The sequence below is a fragment of the Poromitra crassiceps genome (genome assembly GCF_964638095.1).
Source record: "Poromitra crassiceps genome assembly, chromosome: 29".
NCBI classification, from domain to species: Eukaryota; Metazoa; Chordata; class Actinopteri; order Beryciformes; family Melamphaidae; genus Poromitra; species Poromitra crassiceps.
In genome coordinates, this window is record NC_139641.1 from 12,950,240 (window position 1) to 12,973,261 (window position 23,022).

At 43.8% G+C, this 23,022-nt stretch overlaps 1 protein-coding gene across 1 annotated transcript; it reads right to left on the reverse strand.

Annotated features, from left to right (window-relative positions):
• Positions 1–1,071: 1,071 nt before the first annotated feature.
• rhbdl2 (rhomboid, veinlet-like 2) lies at positions 1,072–21,665 on the reverse strand. Its single transcript, XM_083662784.1, has 8 exons — positions 21,221–21,665; positions 19,533–19,782; positions 13,942–14,090; positions 12,499–12,611; positions 10,438–10,538; positions 8,998–9,058; positions 8,817–8,878; positions 1,072–1,255 (listed from the first exon to the last, which is right to left on the reverse strand). Exons 2-8 carry the CDS (start codon positions 19,767–19,769, stop codon positions 1,076–1,078), a joined length of 903 nt encoding a protein of 300 aa, XP_083518910.1. The 5' UTR covers positions 19,770–19,782; positions 21,221–21,665; the 3' UTR covers positions 1,072–1,075.
• Positions 21,666–23,022: the final 1,357 nt, after the last annotated feature.

Sequence of the window (23,022 nt, forward strand, 5' to 3'; positions counted from 1 at the left end):
GCCTGTAATAATAAACAAAAGAAAAAAACGAGGTGAACAGACTTTGCTGTGAGGAGCTGTCAGAAAGTTTCACCTGTCTCTCCCAACTATCCACACATCTCCTGTGCTGCTGACGTATCCTCCGTCTCGCTCCCTTCACGTCTGTGGACGGTAGAGATAGAAACAAACCACGGGGGACTTTATTGCAGTCATTACGACAGCCGTGCCTAACGCAGGTCACCACCGAACACAACAGGAACGATACAGGTAATGCTAACGGCGGCTAGCTTCCTATAGTAGTTCCTATAAACACTGCTCTCACATAGGTTGTCACTTGAGAGCTGCCTGCGGCGCTATGTCGAGAACATGGCGGCAGTGGGCGTGCCCGTACCTGAGTGACGTCAATCGAATAAGGTCTATTAGTATTATCGTACAGAAGCAACACCTGAGAAGTTAGCATAGCATCTTCATCAAATGTCGTGACTTATGTGGAAGAGGGATCACAGGCATTTTTAAGAAACACTGAAGGCATAGTGATGATTCAGCACCGACCACACAGGAACAGAGAAAAAGATGCCAGGAAAAAAAGGAATTCATTCTCACCAGGTACAGAATGTTGCCGACAGTGGACTCATGAACAGTACAAATCTGAATGCGTACATATAAATTACCCTGATAAAACACTGCAAAGTTAAGACAAAAACATAAAAAAAATATCAATGCCTGTATGACAAGGTCTAACATTTCATTTGAGCACTAAATTATTTACTTAAGACAAAAAAGAAGGCACATCAACATCATCAACATTGTCTAAAATGCAAAACACAAGCATTGCGCAATGCTACACATAACCAGCAGATGGCCCACTTCCATTAGAAGTCCCTGAAAAGCAACTTTGCTCTGAAACACATCAGGATCACCATTATGTGACCAGTAAAATGCAGCTTCCTGAGTGTAACTTTAAGGCTTTTAGTGTTAACTACATATATATATATATATATATATATATATATATATATATATATATATATATATATATATATATATATATATATATATTTACATATATATATATATATAGTAGTGTGGGTGGGGCTTATGATGCAGGGGACAGGAAGATATTGAAGAGCACAGCAAAGAGCACAAAGACTACGTAGGCCACGATACAGACCCAGAAGCGCGGGTCCTTCAGCAGCTTCTTGTTGTAAGAGCTGAAGAACAGGTAGCCGATGGTCATGCCTGCCACCCCTCCTCCGATGTGGGCCACAAAGGACACCTGAGGCAAGAAGAAAGGCTGGAGTTAAGATTTGATCTGGTCTTTAACCTCCCAAAGGTCACACTGACCCTCAATTATCGTCACCCGACACCCCGCAAAACCAGCAGGACCAGCTTAAGTGCTGGGGAGTGAGGAAGCAGCCAGGTTCTGGTGTCATCTTTTGAAACGACAAACAACATGTCCAAATGGGAGAAGATGTGTTGTTTTGTTCTTTAAAACTTTAAACTAAGTCAAAAGGACAAGGGCCAAAAACATCACGATGAGACTATTGATGAAAAACAAATGTGTAGGTTGCAGTGTTGGGCAAGTTACTTTCAAAATGTAATATACTACATATTACTAGTTACTTTCATTTGAAAGTAGTACGTTACTTTACAATATTACTGTCTGTGTAGGGTAACTCGTTACTTATTACACTACTTTTGCATTACTTTCACCAAAACAACAGCAGCAGCAGAATGACATCCCCGCCCCGGAACCATCCCGAAAAATAATTTAAACCGCATTGAAGTCAGTGTAAACAACCCACAATTCTAAATGTTATTTTTCTTATTGTCATCTGTAGTGGTTATTTGCATAAAAACACAGTGTGTTTAGGAAATGATTGTATCTTTTTAAATATGTACTTTGATTTAATGAAATGTAACTCAATTTGTAACTTGAGTTACTTGACAAAGTAACTGGTATAATATTACTGAAATCTTATAAGTAATAAGTTATATTACTGAGTTACTGCTAAAAGTAATATATTACATGTAATATGTTACTTTTGTAATGAGTTACCCCCAACACTGGTAGGTTGTGTGAGTCTGTGTTTACATGCCTGCACAGAGGGCATGTGGCTGCATGATTCATCGCTCTTGGCAAGAGGTTTGTGTCTACATTGTAGACACCAGGCTGGCTGGGTGACTGTGACGACTACTGCACAGCTACTGATCTTTCCTCTCTTGTAACAAGCTAATGCAGGCCGTGCATGCTCTGCCAGCTGGGCGAGGTTGGCTGGAAAGCTCTTAAGACCAGAGCGTTTGTTTCCATATGAGAAAAGGTTGGGGCAAAGCCCTTTGGTTTGTTTTCTGTTCTGTTGAAACAGCCCTGCACTCTACAGCAGTCATTCCCAAAGACTGGGTCGGCTGGCTCACAGGACATTTTATACGGGTCGCCAAATAAATTTGCAGAATTTATTCCATAGTCTTTTATTTAACACATTCACTGCCAGCCTTTTTTTTTTTACTGTAGGTAGGTTCTGCCAGAGGGTTTTTTTGAGGATTCTGGCTCATCTTTCAAGACCCGAGGATTCTTTTCTGCTAAGATTTTGTGAACACACAATATCTCAAAATAACTAATAGAATGTGTGCTTTCTCTGTCTAAAAGAGTTAGTTTGTAGAGTTAGTAGTTATGTAAGCATTAGCAGTTGAATACAGCATGGTTTCAGCGTCTGGAAATTTATTCAGAGATAAACGGCTTTTTGTGAAATTCGATAGAACAGTCACTTTAACCATTCATTTTTGGCATCAGTAAGACGTCAGACATCTAAACAATAGTTTTGAACAGTAATTTCCTCCATAACAGCAGGAAACCCCCCTCTGCTTCCAACTCCTCCCTCCGTGGGCGTTCTCCTCCGCAGCGTTTGTGTTCTGCTGCTGCTGCGACTTTGAGCAGCCTCCCTCCCTGGCAGCGAGTGTGGATAGGGCTCACTTGTTTCTTGGGTTTGAGAGCTTTGATGAAGCTTTGTGCGATTCTAGGCTTTATGCTGCGTGTTTCAAAGTGTTTTCCACCCAGTCTATTTTTGGAATCCCCCACCGCCAGCTCCCAGCGCGATAATGCGCGATGAAAGCGTTTTCACCAATCCATTTTACAGTAGAGAATGGTTTCCTCGCGCGTTACCCTACAGTTTTGGCTCTGCGTTTCCTAGTGTGGAGAGCACTGTCGCCACTTAGTGGGTCCGTGGAATGGGTTGTACACGTTCGCTGACTCCAATATTTTTATAGGAGACGTGGGGAGCGTTGATCCACGTCCCACAGTCAAATTTTTTTTTTTTTTTTTAAGCCGAGATAACTCGTCCTTGGCAGTGAACCGTCGGATTCTGTAAGCCGAGATAACTCGTCAATGGCAGTGAACGTGTTAAAATGTATATCTTAAAAGTCGAACTCAACCCCAAAAATGACTTTTCTTTTCTTTTAGTTCAAATACCTGGGTATGCAGTGCACCTATTTAATAATGTATGCCAAAAAAAAAAATCACAAAAATCGAATTCCTTTAGTTTTTCACACTTTTTCACATCAAAAGTTCATTTTTCAAGATTTCATTGATAACAGTAATCTACAGTTTGCTGACGTCACCTAGTACTATCAAATTTCTACCCCATTTCAACCAATCGTATCATGACATGCAGCTGTCAATCAAATCTTCATTTCAGGATAATTTTCTCTTCCAAATGAAGTAGAAAATGGCGCCTAGTGCCTGTCATCTGGCAGAATTCCTATCCCATAAACTAACTACTAACTTGGCCAATTGTATGAAACATGGACAAAAACCAAAAACTATAATCTCTAAGAATGCAAAGAAATGTAACTGGCTCGTTAAAACGCGCATTCCAGGAATATCGCATTTACAGAAATAACGATAATGGCGCGCGCTTGAGAGCGTGGTTGTCAGGGGTCGCCCCGTGGAGATTCCAGGCGGGCGGGCAGCGCCCATGCATCGGATTGTCCGCTCGCTCCGCACGAAGCAGGTGGCTGTCTGGTACTCCGCGGATCCCACTCGCGTAGCACGACAACACGCTGAATCCCACTGGATTTGGGGGCGGAACACGCCATGATTGACCAATGCCAAAGCCAGTCGACAGAATTGTCGAATCAAATCATTGACACCGTATATGGTCCGCCTCTCAATTTGTTTTCAGTCTCCGACGCTCGCGCTATTGCATTCCGTTCCGGTTCACCTCGACTTTAAAGAGGACAGGAGGAAACATTTGATTATATGACTAGTTCATTTGCATTTCACCTCAGACAAGACAGGACACTGCTTTCAAGTCTGAAATGTACCTACATTTGATAGAAAGATAAACAACATTTCAGCTTTTCGCCCACTAGGGGGCGCTGCTTGATGATGTCACTAGGTTAACTGTACAGGGACGCTTTCACTGTGGTCTAGAGGGGAAAAAGGCTCTTTACAGCCATCCACCAAACGTACCATGCAGGCTGGGTTCATTGCATAATCCACATCAATCGCTTTCAGCGTGTAGCAACGAGCTAGCCACTAGCGCTGCTGTTGTTATTGTTTCAAAGGCAGCGGCGCAGGCATTTGAGCTCGGCAGATTCCACACGTACAGCAGCAGAGACATACAGATTCCACACGGGGGGGGCGGGGGCGTGGAAAGGAAATCCAAATATGGTCGCAGCCGCAGTCAGAGCGGGTCGGAGCCAATTGCAGAGCTTGCAGGGAGCGGAGTGGGATTTCCATCCGGCACCGACTGAAATGGTCGGCACCAATGGGAGAGCTAAGTCCACCATGCTGCTTCAGCCCAGTCAGACTAGTAGGCTACAGCAGTGATTCCCAACCAGGCGTACGTGTACCCCTAGGGGTACTTGAGCAGCTTGCAGGGGGTATGCGGAAAAATTGCAATTTATTTCCAAAATGATATTCCAGTCATTTCATAAGCTCATTACTATGCGTGCACGCCACAACAACCAGTTGCCCACCGGCAGGTGTCAATTTAATTAAAATGTTCAATTAATCGCTTTATTGGCATGAATGTAACAAATAATTATAATATTATATATTATATAATAATAACAATTATTAAATAATAACAATATTGCCAAAGCACTGTACACTACTGTGAAGAGGTGTCACGTTCACGCATGTCAGTGATGGAAAATGAATGAATGAATATGGTTGTTGATTGAGTAACTGTGTTATAATGTTGATAATTATCTAAATGTAAATTTAGTCTAGTTATGACGAACTCTGGAACAGAGTATATTAGAGAATAGCATCTGCTTCCTCCTACTGCTTTTCGGACATGACCATTTGATTAGTTATTTTGTTTTGTTTTTTATCTGTTTTTAATTCTTATTTTATTTTATTATATGTACATTATATATGTGTACATGTATATTTCCTCTTTTTTTTCCGTTCGAAATAAAATGTTCATTCATTCATTCATTCAAAATGCACACATTTGCTCTTCTCACAATGAAGGCCTATTGTGAATTGGATCCCGATAGTTTGTCATTTTTAACACATTCACTGCCAGACGTTTTTTTTTTTACTGTAGTTAGCTCTGCCAGAGGGGTTTTTTGAGGATTCTGGCTCATCTTTCAAGACCCGAGGATTCTTTTCTGCTAAGATTTTGTGAACACACAATATCTCAAAAGAACTAATAGAATGTGTGCTTTCTCTGTCTAAAAGAGTTAGTTTGTAGAGTTAGTAGTTATGTAAGCATTAGCAGTTGAATACAGCATGGTTTCAGCGTCAGAAAAATTATTCAGAGATAAACGGCTTTTTGTGAAATTCGATAGAACAGTCACTTTAACCATTCATTTTTGGCTCTCTCTCTCTCTCTCTCCCTCCCCCTCTCGCTCTCTCTCTCTCTCTCTCTCCCTCCCTCTCGCTCTCCCTCCCTCTCTCTCTCTCTCTCTCTCTCTCCCTCCCTCTCGCTCTCCCTCTCTCTCTCTCTCTCCCGGAGACGCACTAGGTTTAATCCTAGTGAGAGGGGGAGAGGGAGAGAGAGAGAGAGAGAGAGAGAGGGAGGGAGGGAGGGAGAGAGAGAGAGCGAGAGAGAGAGAGAGAGAGAGAGAGAGAGAGAGAGAGAGGGAGAGAGCGAGAGGGAGAGTTGCTTCCAACTCCTCCCTCCGTGGGCGTTCTTCTTGGCTGCAGCGGCCGTCACAAGCTTGTCACCAGTCTCACTGCTTTGCTGCTGCTGCTGCCTGTCTGCGCGGCCGCTGTTTGAGGAAGTCTGGATGGACTCGTTCACTTCTTGGAGTTTTGGTTGAGAGAAGCTTTTGCGATTCTGGTCATATTTATGCTGCGTGTTTCAAAGTGTGTTCCACCTGTAATCTATTATGCAAATTTGCAATCCCGCATCGCCAGCAATCAGCGCGAAAACGAAAGCGTTTTCCCCCATCCATTTTCATGAGAATGGCTGCTTTTTGCTTGCCTTCCTCTAGTCAGGAGAGCACTGTCGCCACTTAGTGGCTCGGTGGAATGGGTTGTAAACGTTCGGTGGCTCCAATAATTATATAAGAGATGTAAAAGGGTTAGATGCACATCCCACGGTCAAAAAAAAAAAATTAATTTTTTTGACATATTAACACGTTAACTGCCAGCGACGTATGCATACGTCAAAAAAAATCCAGCGCTTGACTGCCAGCGACGTATGGATACGTCAAAAAAAACGTTTTTTTTTTTTTGACGGTGGGGCGTTGATCAATCCCTTTTACGTCTCCTGTACAATTATTGGAGGTATTGAATGTGTATAATCTATTTTACCGACCCACTAAGTGTTGACAGTGCTCCCCCAGACGAGCGAAATCAAAGAAAAAGGGAGCAAGCCATTCAAGGAAATGGCAAGGCGATTTTACAGTATTACATTCTCATGAAAATGGTTGGGGGAAAACGCTCTCGTTTTCGCACTGATTGCTGGCGATGCGGGATTGCAAATTTACATAATACATTACAGGTGGAACACACTTTGAAACACGCAGCATAAATATGACCAGAATCGCAAAAGCTTCTCTCAACCAAAACTCCCAAGAAGCGAGCGAGTCCATGCCGACTTCCTCAAACAGCAGCCTGCAGACAGGCACAGGAGAGCAGCAAAAGCACTGAGACTGTGACGGCCGCGGCAGCCAAGAAGAGGGAGGAGTTGAAGCAACTCTGCCTCTCGCTCTCTCCCTCTCTCTCTCTCTCTCTCTCTCGCTCTCTCTCTCTCCCTCCCTCCCTCTCTCTCTCTCTCTCTCTCTCTCTCTCCCTCTCCCCCTCTCACTAGGATTAAACCTAGTGCGTCTCCCTCCCGAGAGGGAGGGAGAGAGAGAGAGAGGGAGGGAGAGCGAGAGGGAGGGAGAGAGAGAGAGAGAGAGAGAGAGAGGGAGGGAGAGCGAGGGGAAGGGAGAGAGAGAGAGAGAGAGAGCGAGCGAGAGGGGGAGGGAGAGAGAGAGAGAGAGAGAGCCAAAAATGAATGGTTAAAGTGACAGCTCTATCGAATTTCACAAAAAGCCGTTTATCTCTGAATATTTTTTCTCATGCTAAAACCATGCTGTATTCAACTGATAATGCTTACATAACTACTAACTCTACAAACTAACTCTTTTAGACAGAGAAAGTACACATTCTATTAGTACTTTTGAGATATTGTATGTTCACAAACTCCAAGCAGAAAATAATCCTCGGCGCTTGTAAAATGAGCCACAATCCTCAAAAAACGGCTTGGCAGAAGCTACCTACAGCAAGAAAAAAACGGCTGGCAGTCAATGTGTTAACACATTCACTGCCAACAACGTGTAAACACGTTTTCAGAATCCAGCTGTTGACTGCCAACAACGTGTAAACACGTTCTTGGCATCGATTTTTTTTTTTTAACGGGGGGTTGTGCATCTAACCCTTTTACATATCTTATATAAGTATTGGACGTGTACAACGTGTACAACCCATTCCACCGACCCACTAAGTGGCGACAAGGAAGTAGGAAGGCAAGCAAAAAGCAGTGTGATCCATTTCCATTCTCATGAAAATGGATTGGCGGAGGCGCTTTCGTTTTCGCGTTGATTGCTGGCGGTGCGGGATTGCAAACTTGCATCGTGGATTGCGGATGGAGCACACTTTGAGGCACGCAGCGTAAATATGACCAGAGTCGCAGGGGCTTCATCGGAGCTCTCGGCCAGGGCTCCGGGAGGCGGGCGAGTCCAGCCGGGCTTCCTCGGGGAGCGGCCACGCAGACAGGCACAGCCAGGCACAGCGGCAGCGGGGCAGTGAGGCTGGTGACAAGCAGCAGGCCATTTTGCCTTGCAAAATTGGAATTGGAAACAGCCATAAAAGGCTTTTAGAATGGGATTTTCAACCCATTCTTTTTTGTTTCTTTTTCGCTCTAATTTAGAGTAATTTAATTTCTATTCAGAAATTTATTTGAGAGGTCGCGGTTTTAGCGTTTTTCTGACGCTAAAACCATGCTGTATTCAACTGCTAATGCTTACATAACTACTAACTCTACAAACTAACTCTTTTAGACAGAGAAAGTACACATTCTATTAGTACTTTTGAGATATTGTATGTTCACAAAGTCCAAGCTGAAACGAATCCTCTGCTCTTGTAAAATGAGCCAGAATCCTCAAAAAACGGCTTGGCAGAAGCTACCTACAGCAAAAAAAAACGGCTGGCAGTCAATGTGTTAATACGTCATTGGCAGTCAACCGTTGGATTATTTTTGACGTATTAATACGTCATTGGCAGTGAACGTGTTAAAAAGGGAATCCCTGTTCTACAGGCAAAGGGAAATCATCCTGGGAAAGGGATTCCCTGTTCTACAGGCAAAGGGAAATCTCAAAAGCAGATTATTTCATACCTTTAAACCAGTGGCATCGCTGAGAAATCTTCTGTAGATGGCAAATCCAACATCTGTCCCAACTAGAGGAAGAAAACATGAAGGTACGTTTTTAAGTAGAATCGTATCAGTATAATTATAAGTGTAATCATAACTAAAGAGACAATCGTGTAACTAGGTGGAAATATAACGAGGAACCAACCAATTAGCAATATGCCGACAATACGAAACACTCCCAGGAGAGGAATCATCTCTCGGAAGTTCTGTGAATTGAAACAGAAGGCAGTTTGAACAAATCATCAGAATCAGAATCACTTGTATTGACACAGTATGCAAGTTACATACGAGGAATTTGTCTTAGTGTCTCTATGCAGCGTAGCGGTCACATCAATATACAGAGATAAGAAGTAGGAAGAGAACTAAAGACAATCACAAAGTTGCAAGTGCAATCAAATCGAGTAAATATATACAATATGTGCATGAGTGGTGAAGTGTTCTGTGGATGATAAATATGAATTTACTTTGGATTTACATGAGATTTACAGACTGAGTTAAATAGACGTTAAATAGGCAGTGGATTTACATGAATTTACAGTCGGAGTTATCATATGGTGATGTTTTGGATAGCAGTTTGCTTACAAAATAAGGGAAGACTTGCACTGCTGATTCTAATAAGGCACGATTAACAAAACAGAAAAAGCACAATATGTAACAACATCATAAGAATATACCTTAAAGTGAAAACACTAAAAGGTTTGAAAGTCTGCTCAATAGGACGAATCAGCGTCCTATCACAAATGCGGAACCCCGCTGCAGTTGACTAGTATGAGTTGTGCCAAACAAACGTTAATATCTCAAAATCTATACATCACATCGCTTATATTTTGACATTCTGAGTGAGAGCAGAAATAGCTCAAGAGTCTGATGTATAATATGTATGTCGTGTTAAAGTTATGTGAACTGTCACAGTTTTTTTTAAATGGAGTGAATTTAGTAAACAGCACAGCCTGCTAGCGCAAGACACTCAAGGCTGTCTCCATAGGGTCCCATTATAAAGTTACCGCCATTGAGCCATTTGTTTACCAACACTGATCCCTCGTATAGTTCAGTAAGTGCTACTGTATATACACATTTAAGTTCAAATTCATTCCAAAACCATCCATAGAGACAGTCCGCATGTCTGGGAACGCCCACAAAATGTTAAACGGCTGGCGCGCGAGTGTGGTAAAACCGCCGATATATCTCAATGGGCTGACTCACCAAAAGACGGTGCTGCGGCTCTAAACTACAGGTTTGGGGGTTCTAGAGCAGAACACAAGACGTCTGCTCAGATGTGCGTTTACTGCGGTGGTTAAATCCCCGATCGTGTCTGCCTGGTCTGGGCTATCAGCTAAATTCTAACTTTGCTGAATGGATAGAACGGGGGAATTTACCCCACCCTGACCCCGCCCCCCAGGCTAACCCAGCGTCTATTGTGGGCGTTCCTAGAGCCTGTATTGGCGTTCCCAGACATGCAGACTGTCTCTATATGACATTTCTATTGAAAGAGCGACAACACACTTGCGAATGAAAAGCAGCCCAGATTTCATGTTCATTCCAACTCAACTCTTCCAAAATAAAACCAGCTGTTATCTAAACTCACCACCACGGCGTTCATGAAATAGCCTCCGATCAGGGCGTACACCCCCCCAGAGGCTCCCACCAAGGCGCTGAGAGGATCAAAGATGGAACTGGCCAGGGAGCCTGAAGGGGAAAACGGCCACAGAAATAAGCGGCTTTAGCATCAATGGCATTCCTGACACCCGTAGCTTAGCATAACACAAACAGGAAGTAGCTTACCATAACACAAACCGTTATCAGAATCAGAATCAGAATCACTTTTATTGCCACAGTATGCAAGTTACATAGGAGGAATTTGTCTTAGTGTCTGTATGCAGCGTAGCGGTCACATCAATATACAGAGATAAGAAGTAGGAAGATAACTAAAGACAATCACAAAGTTGCAAGTGCAATCAAATCGAGTAAATATATACAATATGTACATGAGTGGTGAAGTGTTCTGTGGATGATAAATATGAATTTACGTTGGATTTACATGAGATTTACAGACTGAGTTAAATAGACGTTAAATAGGCAGTGGATTTACATTAATTTACAGTCGGAGTTAAATAAGAGTTTACATTGAATGTACATGAAATTTACAGGCTAAGTTAAATAGGCATTAAATGAGCAGGGAATTGTACAGTCCCAGTTAGACAGACATTAAATTAGATATGAGTTCCAGTTTTATGGGGGGGGAGGGAGTTCAGTTGAGTTTAAGAGGAGGTAGTGAGTGTTTGTGCGTGTGCGTGTGTGTGTGTGTGTGTGTGTGTGTGTGGGGGGGGGGGGGGGTTGTTGGTGAGGAAGTAGCTTACCATAACACAAACAGGAAAAACCAACTTCAAGAATCAAGATGAGACGAAGGAAAATAACAGCTTGAGTTTATTACCAAAAACTAGCGGTTAGTCCGACTCCGTGCCGCCTGTCGCTGTTGGGGAGATTTGCTTTATCATTCTCAAAGACGCTAACACAGTTAGGCTACGTAAAATAAGCCCAGCAGAAACGTCAACAACGGAAATAAACAAGTTAGCCGATATGTCCGTAATTCAAATCAATCGCCAGTTGTCTACCGGGAAGTGACCGCTGATGTTAGCATGACGTCACAGTGATTCGGTCTATTCATCTTATGTAGCCACGCCCATTTGACCCGGTTGTGTGGTCGTGTGACGACTTCCGGCTAAAAAAAAAGAAAAAGAAAAAGGCCGGCTGCTCCAATATCATCTAACTCTGAATTAACTAATAATTTAGACAATCGTTTGTAACATACCAAATAAAAGCAAACGGCAATGTCTAAGAATGCAATGCCATGTAACTGGCTCGTTAAGTCTCGCATTCCAGGGAATTACGTTAACGTCTGCGGGTCTTATTGACGTTAGTGGCTCGGAGGAGAGAAAACTATCTGAAGCTTTCTTTGTTGGAGTCCAGGTATGTTTGACAAGAAAGTGCTCGTCATTGTCGACGATAACGTTATCTGACCTGGCTAACAGTGGATACTCGCTTGCTTGCCGTGTACCGAGCTCAAAGTAGTAGGCTACCCCCTGCACTGTCCGCTACAAAAACAATTTTCTTCTTCTGACATTCTTTTGTATTTGGCGCCGTGACCGCCGGAAGTGTTAACACGACGCGGAAGAATTTGGCCCACCCCCGCGTCTGAACATAAGGTGAATAGAGTACCAGAGGGATGACATATTTTTGTAGGCTTACCCAGAAATCGCCGCCATGCTGGTTCGTAAGGGGAAAATGCTATGGGATTTTAGAACGGGGATTTCGGTTAAATACATGAAATCTGTGGTTAACACAAACTTATGGGAGTGGAAATTTGTGTTCAGCAGGATAATCTTCACAACCGAGGACCACGCATTTACGCTTCAAAAGTCATATAAAAGTGGTCGTCGTTTGTGAAGATTATCCTGCTGAACACACATTTTCACTCCCATAAGCTTGTGTTAACCACAGACCTTATTTAACGCATTTAACCGAAATCTCCATTCTAAAATCCCATAATCCTTTCCCCTTACGAACCAGCACGGGCGGCCATTTTGCTATTTCCGACTCCTTCGTGCGGAAAGTGAGTGAGTGAGAGAGATAGAGGGGCGACGCCCACCTGCCAGGACGCCTGCCATGTAGACCATCCCCACTTCGAAGCCTTTATGGACCAGCTCCAGAGGGACACCCAGGAGCAGCTGCATCAGCAGGTTCCCCACGATGTGCTCCACACTGGGAGGGACAGGCAGGGAGGGAAGCAGTGCTGAGACAGTCAATCAACAGAACATGTATCCATGATATTTTTGATAATCTATCAATTGTTATAGAGACAGTCCGCATGTCTGGGAACGCCCACAAAATGTTAAACGGCTGGCGCGCGAGTGGGGTAAAACCGCCCATATATCTCATGGGCTGACTCACCAAAAGACGGTGCTGCGGCTCTAAACTACATGTTTGGGGGTTCTAGAGCAGAACACAAGACGTCTGCTCAGATGTGCGTTTACTGCGGTGGTTAAATCCCCGATCGTGTCTGCCTGGGCTGGGCTGTCAGCTAAATTCTAACTTTGCTGAATGGATAGAACGGGGGAATTTACCCCACCCTGACCCCGCCCCCAGGCTAACCCAGCGTCTATTGTGGCCGTTCCTAGCGCCTGTATGGGCGTTCCCAGACATGCCGACTGTCTCTATTGTAGCAATCATTTGCTGTTTGCACTTTCACAAATAGATTCACTTGGTTTCCTCTGTTTCATCATATCATTGTAAAATGAATATTTGGGTTTTTTCACTGCTGTTCTGTAATTTAATAAAAATCCGTTGCATTGCAAGTAGCAGAGTGTGGCAGTTTTTTTCCATTGTTGATTGCTCTTTTCTGATGCAGGTGCACTATCCCCCCACCCTTTTGTGTGTGTGTGTGTGTGTGTGTGTGTGTGTGTGTGTGTGTGTGTGTGTGTGTGTGTGTGTGTGTGTGTGTGTGTGTGTGTGTGTGTGTGTGTGTGTGTTTTCCACTTGCTGGTCAGCAAAAAGCCATTTTAAGATATTGCTTTGGGGCTCTGGTCACTTCTGATAGAGACAGTCTACATGTCTGGGAACGCCCATACAGGCTCTAGGAACGCCCACAATAGACGCTGGTTAGCCTGGTCAGGGTGGGGTAAATTCCCCCGTTCTATCCATTCAGCAAAGTTAGAATTGAGCTGATAGCCCAGCCCAGGCAGACACGATCGGGGATTTAACCACCGCAGTAAACGCACATCTGAGCAGACGTCTTGTGTTCTGCTCTAGAACCCCCAAACATGTAGTTTAGAGCCGCAGCACCGTCTTTTGGTGAGTCAGCCCATGAGATATATGGCCGGTTTTACCCCACTCGCGCGCCAGCCGTTTAACATTTTGTGGGCGTTCCCAGACATGCAGACTGTCTATGAAGAGACTATTGGCATTAGATTAATCGCAAATGAACAGATTAATATCAGTTGCAGCAAGGAAGAAAATAGCAATACTTAAACATGGGGAGGAATGACATCAAAATGTTTTATTAACGCTTACTAACAAAGCCCCGCCCCCTTACCCGGCGTGGACGAACATGTAGGAGACAAAGCGCCAGGCCTCCTGCCTCAGGTCCGACCTGTAGGTCAGCGGGCTGTTCCAGATGCCTTCGTCCAGGGTCACCCACTGCTTCTGAGGCTTCCACACCGCGTAGTAGATGAACACTGCCAACTGACCAAACAACAGCCAACGCACCCCACAAAATAGTGAGACATTCAAAAAGTCACAATATGCAAGAAAATAGCCTGCCCACTCCGTGTTCAAGCGCACACTACAGCAGTGTCATTATTTTAGTCTCTTCCCAGAAACATTGTCCAAAGAGATCAACGTTTGCCAGTGATTCGACTTGGCAGCTCCAAAGTATGGAATAAAGTATGAATAAGCAGTGTGCAAAGAGCCGACTGGTAAGAAAGAACACAGGAATATGACCTAACATCCTTCAACCGATCCTACCCCCCCCCCTCCCCCCCCAATTTTTTTAAACCATTTTTATCCCCCATTAGTGCTCATTTGAATTTATTTATCCTGGTTGCTGCTCCACCCTCTGCCGATCTGGGGAGAGCCGAAAACTGGCTCCATGCTTCCTCCGAGACATGGGCAGTTAGCCAGCCGCTTCTTTTCACCTGACAGAGGAAGCTTCACCGGTAGGACATAGCACGTGGGAGGATCACGCTATTCCAACCAGTTCCCCTCCCTCCGAACAGGCGCCCTTCACGACCAGAGGAGGAACCACATTAGCAACCAGGATATTGCATGTTTTGGTGAAGGGGGTTCCTATATGAAGGAAACCCCCGGGAGGCACGGGGAGAACATGCAAACTCCACACAGAAAGGCCCTTTTGACGACCCCACCCGGGCGGTGGGCACTCGAGGACATGCGGACGGGCACGCACTCCTTCAGCGTTCACAGCGTCCCAGGTGGGAATCGAACCCAGGACCTTCGAGCTGTGAGGCGACAGCGCTTACCATTGCACCACCGTACGCCCCTGTTTACAATTTTCTGATATACTACTGATGTTGTAATGATACAAAGCAGGATTGAAAATGGGTGGAGTGTGCCTTTAATGAGGGGAGCGAGTTTTTTCCAACAGAATTCCTAAACCTTATTTTAAAAACCCACGAGACATGTTTTAAACAGCTAGAAAATAGCATGAAATAGGACCTGTGAATCAGTTCCCCTTTTAACATGAAAGTCACTGAACGTGCCCGGCGTCCATGCTTCTCTGTGATACACACATTACACAGACACCTTTATTTACTTGCCTCCAAAAATCAAGACGGCACACGGTGGCTTTCTGTTGACACATTCTGGAAAAGCACCTCTGAATCGCATACTTTGAATATTAACTACACCCAAACTTTGAATATTAACTACACCCAATCCAAATTGAACCTCCCTCCAACTGCTATTTTCATTGAAACCATGCCTACTTCTGGGGAGGTTGCACTCAATGAATTAAGACATTCACAAGAATACACGGCGTGATATGAAGAGACTGTAGGTGAACGTCTACGGCCGGACAAAGAGCTTCTCAGTTTAGATTTACCCGTATTCAAATCAAGAGTCGCCCTGTAATCAAACAGCTGTATGATGTCAAAAAAGACTAAGGCCATGTTCACATTACAGACAAATCCGATTTGCTGATAAAGTCATTAATCATCATTATCTTGATTGGTTTCCCAAATCTGATTTGGGAGTGTGTCCGCACTGCCACAAATCTGATTCTCAAGTCGGATCTGTGTGTCCAGACCTAAACAGCCTATCTGCATGGGTTGCTATGGTAACGACGTGGGGGTCAGTAAATACGTACTTTGGTGATGTGGTTTTCCTGCGCAGAAGCATTTGACGACGAGTTACGAGTGACGTTCAAATCAGATTTGGTGGATCTGCGCGTCCGCACTCAAGTCACATCAGTCGAACGCACATTTGAAGCAGATTGGAAACTACCGTACCTCCATATGTGGTTTGGGACAAGTGACACAAATCAGACTTGGAGCGTCCAGACTCATAAAGCCAATCTGGATAAAGTCATTAATAGGTCACTAAAGTTCACAAATCAGATTTGGCCTCCTAGTCTGAACATGGCCTAATAGTTTGACTTAGGGTCACGATCCAAAGATGTCCGACGCAGGCCCTGATAAACAAGTTGACCACATCATCTGCTGCCCTAAATACAATTTTAATACAATAAAAATAAATAAAAATAAAAATAAATAAATCATGTCATTAACTCCATTGCTGTGTCTAATATATGCTGCACACGCTTTGGAAATAGATCAGAGAATCCATACCCGCTTGTCCCAATCTCAGCTCATACTGTATGCGTGTTCCACATAATATAGCCACATTAACCGCTTCAGTTTAAAAGGGAAAAATCCACCTTTGGATACTCTTAGGCGGCGTTCACACCCAAAGCGCTTTTTTCAGTCAGAACGATATGAAAATCATGTGGAGAGCGCTTCCATTGTGCACAAAACACAGCGCACGGAGCGTTTTTTGTGCTCCGTTTGTTTTCCCCTGTAGTCGCGTGCAGTACGGATCAGAACACAACGACCACACGGACGGTAGCCAGCTGGTTTTGTCTGTTTGATGTTGTTCACTGTCAACATGAAAGCCAGATTATTGCTAATTCTGGCAGCAGCAGAGGTTGAAAATCCCTCGGGAGGAGAAAAGGTAGGAAGAGTGAAAAAAGATGAACAGGGCGCTTTTCCTCAATGTTCAACTTTTTTCAGCTTTAAAACGCCCACAGCGCTCCTCCAAAAACAACAAGACGCCACCAGTGCTTAAACGCCAGGTGCGTTCATCAAAAGAGGAGCACGTCTAGCGCGTCCTTACGCGTTTGGTCTGAATGTAGCCTCAATCCCAAAAGCGTTTTTGGAGCTGCCAGCGTCTTTCTGCAATTCATTCTCTATGTAAGGACGCGCTAGACGTGCTCCTCTGTTAATGACCAACGGGTTCACCTCGACTTTAAGAGCAAGAGAGCAGAGTTTTCCTCGAACGAGGAAAAGCGAGAGACACACCTTACTCAAAAATGCACGTAAATGGTAAATGGCAAATGGTAAATGGCCTGCATTTATATAGCGCTTTTATCCAAAGCGCTTTACAATCAGTAGGTAGTCTACATTCACCCATTCATACACCGATGGCGGCAGGCTGCCACGCAGGGTGCCTACACACCATCGGGAGCAAGGAGGGTTAAGTGTCTTGCCCAAGGACACAACGAGGGAGCGGGGATCGAACCGCCAACCCTTGCGTCATTGGCCGACCCGCTCTACCTCCTGAGCTAAAGCCGCACGTCTTGTGGCTGCGTTGCATTCTGGTCTATTGAGGCTGCTGTGGGCGGGTGGAGAAAGTGGATTTCTCCCTGTATGATTTGGCACATCGGTGTGAAACGGTGCGTATAGAAAGAGAATACGCCTTTGCTTTTTTGATTCTGAGAAACCGGACGTTTACCGATGCCGTTAAAGATCGCTCAACATTGTTCTACTCGTCTCCATTGTAGTTGTGTCAGAAATCTGTGGGGATATAAGACACCTAACGCCATCAAAAACAACATGTGAGCATAAATGCAACATGCATGATAGGGCTGTGAATCTTCACTGGCCTCACGATTCGTTTACGATTCGGAGAGCTACGATTCGATTACGATTATCGATGCATCTCGATGCATCTTCAATCGATGCATCACTTTTTTCCCCAATACATGATTTATTTTTTCTCACTTTCTTTTTTCTCACTGTGTGGCTATAATAAAAGTGGATTTGGAATTGCATTGTATTATGATCCAAATAGACAACTGCATGTACTTCCATTACTGTATATTTTATTCGATTATAAAAAAAAAAAAAAAAAAACGATTTTTGACATTTGTGAATCGATGCAGAATTGTGCACGTCCGCATCACGATGCATCTTATAATCGATTATTTTTGACACCCCTAATGCATGAGCAATAGTCGTGTTTTGAAAGTGTTTTAGAGTGGATTGCTCCTTTAAGGAGGCAACCTCTGAAAACGGATCAGTCAATGCGACAGCTGGAATGTACAAACTTGCTTTACCAGCTATTTGCAAGATGACTGGAGGCTGTTGTGGTCGAGTCAAGACTCGACCACAATCAGACTCAAGTCCCGAGTCCTGGACACATTTTCAGAACTCGTGACTCAATCTGGGAACCCAGAGTCTATTTCTATTTGAAAAACAGACTCTGGGAGACAGCCCTACATTATTTCCCGGCTTCCTGTACAGCGCGCCTCTCCTGCCACCGCCACTTCCTTTTCCGCGTCCGTTTTCGGCTATTTGCTAATAACGTTAACGCATAAACACTCTGCATAGAAGACGTCAAATTGTCTCACAACAACAGTGGAAAATGACTGGAAGTGTAGTTGTTGTGACTATAGTAGTATTGCCAAAGTCGTGGCGCAAGTTAATATTCAGACTGTAAACAGTGGAGCACGGACGCGGGAAAGGAAGTGACGGTGGCAGAGGTGCTCTGTACAGGAAGCCGGGAAAAAAGGTAGGGCTGTCCCAGAAACTCAGGGTTCCCAGTTGCTCGTGAGTCGACTTGGACTTGAGGACTGATGACTTGGACTTGAACACTTTGAACATTCATGCATTCGGACTCGGAATTTGGAGACGAGGACTTGACTTGCTAATTGATAAAGACTGTTTTTTGTTTTTGTCTGTTTTTTTTGGTAATAGGCCCTAATCATTTGACTGTTTTGACATCAGATAGATAGTTACAGTATATTAATACTGTGACATTATTCCATTTTGTGCAGGAGAAGGCACGTGTGTTCCAACTAGGGGTGTCACGATACACTCAGTTCACGATTCGATACGATACACGATATTGGGTTCACGATAACGATACGATACGATATTTTAACAATATTTTTTTGCGATTGATTTGTAAGTTGAGGGGGCATCCTCCACGCTAATTTGAGTAATTTCACCATTTTCATCCTCCGTGTCTGTAACGCCCCTCGTCTGTTCAAACAAAGCAATGAAAAGGAGAGCGAGCATGCAATCAGATGCAGATCAGTGCCACCATGTTCAGCTTCTTTTTCTCGCGATATGAGATTTCATCTCAACGATACATATTGTCACGTTTTGATATCGCGATATATTGTGGGACGATATATTGTGACATCCCTAGATCCAACTACATCTGGATCCACGCTCATGTTCAGTAACTCTGGACTCAGACTCGTGTAATGGGGACTTGACTCAGACTCTTCTTTCGTGACTCGGCCTAGGTTCAAATATACATACTACAGCATGCGCTGGGACGCGTCATCAGTGATGTTAACTGGGGTCGTGAGGTGTTTCGGGTCTGTCAACATCATACACCCTCGCCCAGTAGACCCAGCCGAGGCCGATTACGACCCCGACCCGCGTCCCAGAAGCAGCCGCTCACGGATCAGCCTTCCTACTCTGTCTGCAACGTTGCCCGCGGAAGGGTTGATCACGCCCAATCCGCTGCAATAGAGCTAGTGCTGCGCCGCAGCATTGAGAGAACACTGAGGACTCGAGACTTGACTTGGACTCGAGATATAGTGACTTGACTACAACACTGGTTGGAGGTCATGTAACCCGTCATCTCTGAAAGCCTCACCTCTCCAATACTGACGAGGATGATGAAGATGGGGGGCGGGCAGCAGTTGGCACGTTCCAGGTAGGTGTTGCGGGAGTCTTCTGGCAGCATCCATCTGGAGACGGAGTGCTGGAACTTCTCGCAGCAGCCCATCTTTCTGTCTCCATCCGCCCGGTCCATCTCTCCCTCCTCCCTCCACTGCTTCCCGTCTCTGTCCACAGGAAACGGGTCCTGCTCCTCGATGTCCATGTCCTGCATCGCTCCACCAAACCTACCAAGGAGACAACATATATTTATTGAGAGGTCAATTCTTTCTCACAGGTTATTTGTGCGGTTGTCTAGTCACGCCCTGGTGGTCACTAGGGCCTAAAGCTAATAATTATTAAGCAGATGACGACCACATCATGTGAGGCAGGGGTTTGTGTTATTAATAACTGCTGAGATTAATACCGATCATATAATCATCACTTATCATATTTATATAAGATCACCTATCAAGTATTCCCTGATGCAGTACCGCCCGGGTGGGGTCGTCAAAAGGGCCTTTCTGTGTGGAGTTTGCATGTTCTCCCCGTGCCCCCTGGGGGCTTCATATAGGAACCCCACACCAAAAACATGCAATATCCTGGTTGCTAATGTGGTTCCTCCTCTGGTCGTTAAGGGCGCCTGTTCAGAGGGAGGGGAACTGGTTGGAATAGCGTGAACCTCCCACGTGCTATGTCCTACCGGTGAAGCTTCCCCTGTCAGGTGAAAAGAAGCGGCTGGCTAACTGCCCATGTCTCGGAGGAAGCATGGAGCCATTTCCGGCTCTCCCCAGATCGGCAGAGGGTGGAGCAGCAACCAGGATAAATACATTGAAATTAGCACTAATGGGAGATAAAAATGGGATTAAAAAATCGGGGGAAAAATATATTTAAAAAAAGTATTCCCTGCAGTAAATTCTAACCAATTGCTGTACATGAGGTGTTTTCAGTGCCCTCTCTGACAGCTGCTGTTCAAATGGGGACTCACCCCCAAAACCAGAATCTCTGTAACCTCTTAATCTGTAACTTCTGAATTATTAAAAGGATTCTGACGCTCTCGGCACATGTTGGTTGATTTGGCATTCCCTTAATTGAACCACATTTGAATCAGTAAACAACTGATGTCACAATTGTGACATCATCAGTGATGTAATAAATCCTTCCTGGCTGGGGTGAGGAAAAGTTAGTTTCTCCAGAGTCTTCACCCGAGAAACCAAACACACGTACGATAATTTACCTCCAAAAACGATTTTGACCCTCAGGTACGATATTTCAACATTTCCCACCTGGCAACACTGAGGGGGGCTAACATTCAAAATGAACAGGGTCCATTCATGAATAGATCAGTACAATCATATTTAATTCCAAAGGGTTATTTATTGAAAACTACCGGTATCAAGCAACATTCAAAGATTAAAATTATGATTTTGCAAGGCTATTAGCTGATCTCATTGACTGTATATTCTCTCCAGTGTTTTACCTTAAAAATGGCGTATAGGCTACTTTTTAATGCGCATGTGTGCGCCTGTCCGACCCAGAGGAGCACTGAAGGAGTTCCCAACTATTTTGGATGACTACTTCAGACTTAAAATAGTTAAAATACACCCGTTTGAGGCTCCTAGACACCACGGCGCAGTTGGCAAATATTTGCTCTCGTGTTGAATGAAATGAACTGCTGTTACTCACCTTTAAACCTTCACCAGGAAGAGTGCAGCGCTGTGCGCGACTCGTCGGCGCGAATCAAATTATAATGATTTTTTTTTCCCCAACTCAAATTTAAAGTTAAGAGTTCCAAATGTCAAATGGCTAGAGATTGCGACTGGAAATCAAAGTGTTTTCTTCTTTCTTCTTTCAAAACCACTCCACCATCAGACAACCCGCGAAGTTCCTTCTTCAAAATGACCGTCCAGTGTCCATAGGCGCTCGGAAGAAGGGACTCAAGGGAGGGAGGGAAAGAAAGCTTGAGATAATTATAGATCTTCCCTAGTTTTCCCCCGCAGGAAACTTCCTTCCTCAGCAAAACAAACCACTGACCACTTCCGTTTTGCCAGTAAACTCAAAAATGCCCTTAGCAGGACAGTGGATCTTGATGTTTGGGAGCCATGTTGTAGCCTACCTAGCTCTGTCTACCTGTGTTCCCAGTGCCACACCTGACATCCGTGACGTCACTGGCTGCACAGTGTCAACAAGCTCAGCGGTCTTTTGAGGTTACTACAAGGAAGTATGACGCTTGATTTGAATCCACAAGTTAATGGTACCCTTATGGTAGATGGTATATGTTTCACAGACAACAAATGTACTAATCATTTCATTAGGAAATTATGTCAGGAGTCCACAACACCTCCTGCCTGCCAAGTTTTTCTGGAATTCTAGATTTGGGAATATTGATTGGAAGGCAGTTTGGAAGATCAATAACAAGTATTGTGTTACCAACAAAATTAGAGAAGTTTCTTTTAAAATGTTACATTTGATTTACCCTGTTAGCCAGGTACTTTCAAGGTTCAGGATTGATATTGATGGAATATGTGTTTTGTAATCTTGAAACTGAGATGTCATTTATTTTTTGATTGTTTATGTGCAAAATTATTTTGGATAGAGATAGAGTGTCTCTTCAAGGAGCTGACTGGTCCAACTGTTCACTTAGAAAAAAGAGACATTATATTTGTTTATGAAAAGAGTGATATTGATTGTAAAAGATTATTTATTTTGAACCTTTTTATTTTATATGGGAAATACTATATACATAAGTGCAAGTGGACTACCAAGAAACCACACGTACAACAGTACAAAGTGGAATTCGGACATTACATTAAAACTTTATGTGGTCTCAAGAACAGCAAAGCCTTAAAAACTGAATATTTGTAAAGATTTAAATATTTTTTATTAATGCCTGAGTTTATTCTAACACGATACCCCTGTTTGTTTGTATATTTGTTTTTTGTTTTATTTGTTTTATTTCTATCGAAGTGGCATACTCTCTGCACTGATGTTTAATGTATGCTCGTTGACTTGGACTTTGGAATGAATCAATAAAAAATAAAAAGAGACAAGCTCAGCGTTTACTGGGCCAACTCGATGGGCCAACTAACCCACTGCAGCCCTATGAAACCATTGACTGCATGACCCTAGTTATACCACAAGGCGGCAGCACTCCACCACAACCAAGAACCGTTACAACATTGTGCAAGTTGCTGAGAAAAATACCGTACAAGTCAGTCACACATTGCTTTACGAACTAAAATGTTTACTTTTTTATCTACATTTCCTTGAAAGGGACAGTTAAGAGTTGGCTACTTCTATATTCTAAAAAATAGAGAAATACCCACACACTGGAGCAGCTCCAATATATTTAATTTCTTACGTGTGTTTCTATGTATTTTATTGCAATTACTGAGGATTGTAGGCTACTTGTATGTGTATAAAAATGACTGATTGCGCCTTTATTTTTTGGCCGCAGTCAGGTCCTTTTAGGCTATGTACTTTAGGCT

What these genes read in the sequence shown, in the direction of transcription:
- rhbdl2 (XM_083662784.1), bottom strand. Translation starts at nt 19,769, where the DNA reads ATGCAGGACATGGACATCGAGGAGCAGGACCCGTTTCCTGTGGACAGA. An exon ending in TACATGTTCGTCCACGCCGG is followed by an intron (nt 12,612 to 13,941) that starts GTAAGGGGGCGG and finishes TGTCCCTCCCAG; the next exon opens with TGTGGAGCACATCGTGGGGA. An exon ending in TGTCGGCATATTGCTAATTG is followed by an intron (nt 8,879 to 8,997) that starts GTTGGTTCCTCG and finishes TTCTTCCTCTAG; the next exon opens with TTGGGACAGATGTTGGATTT.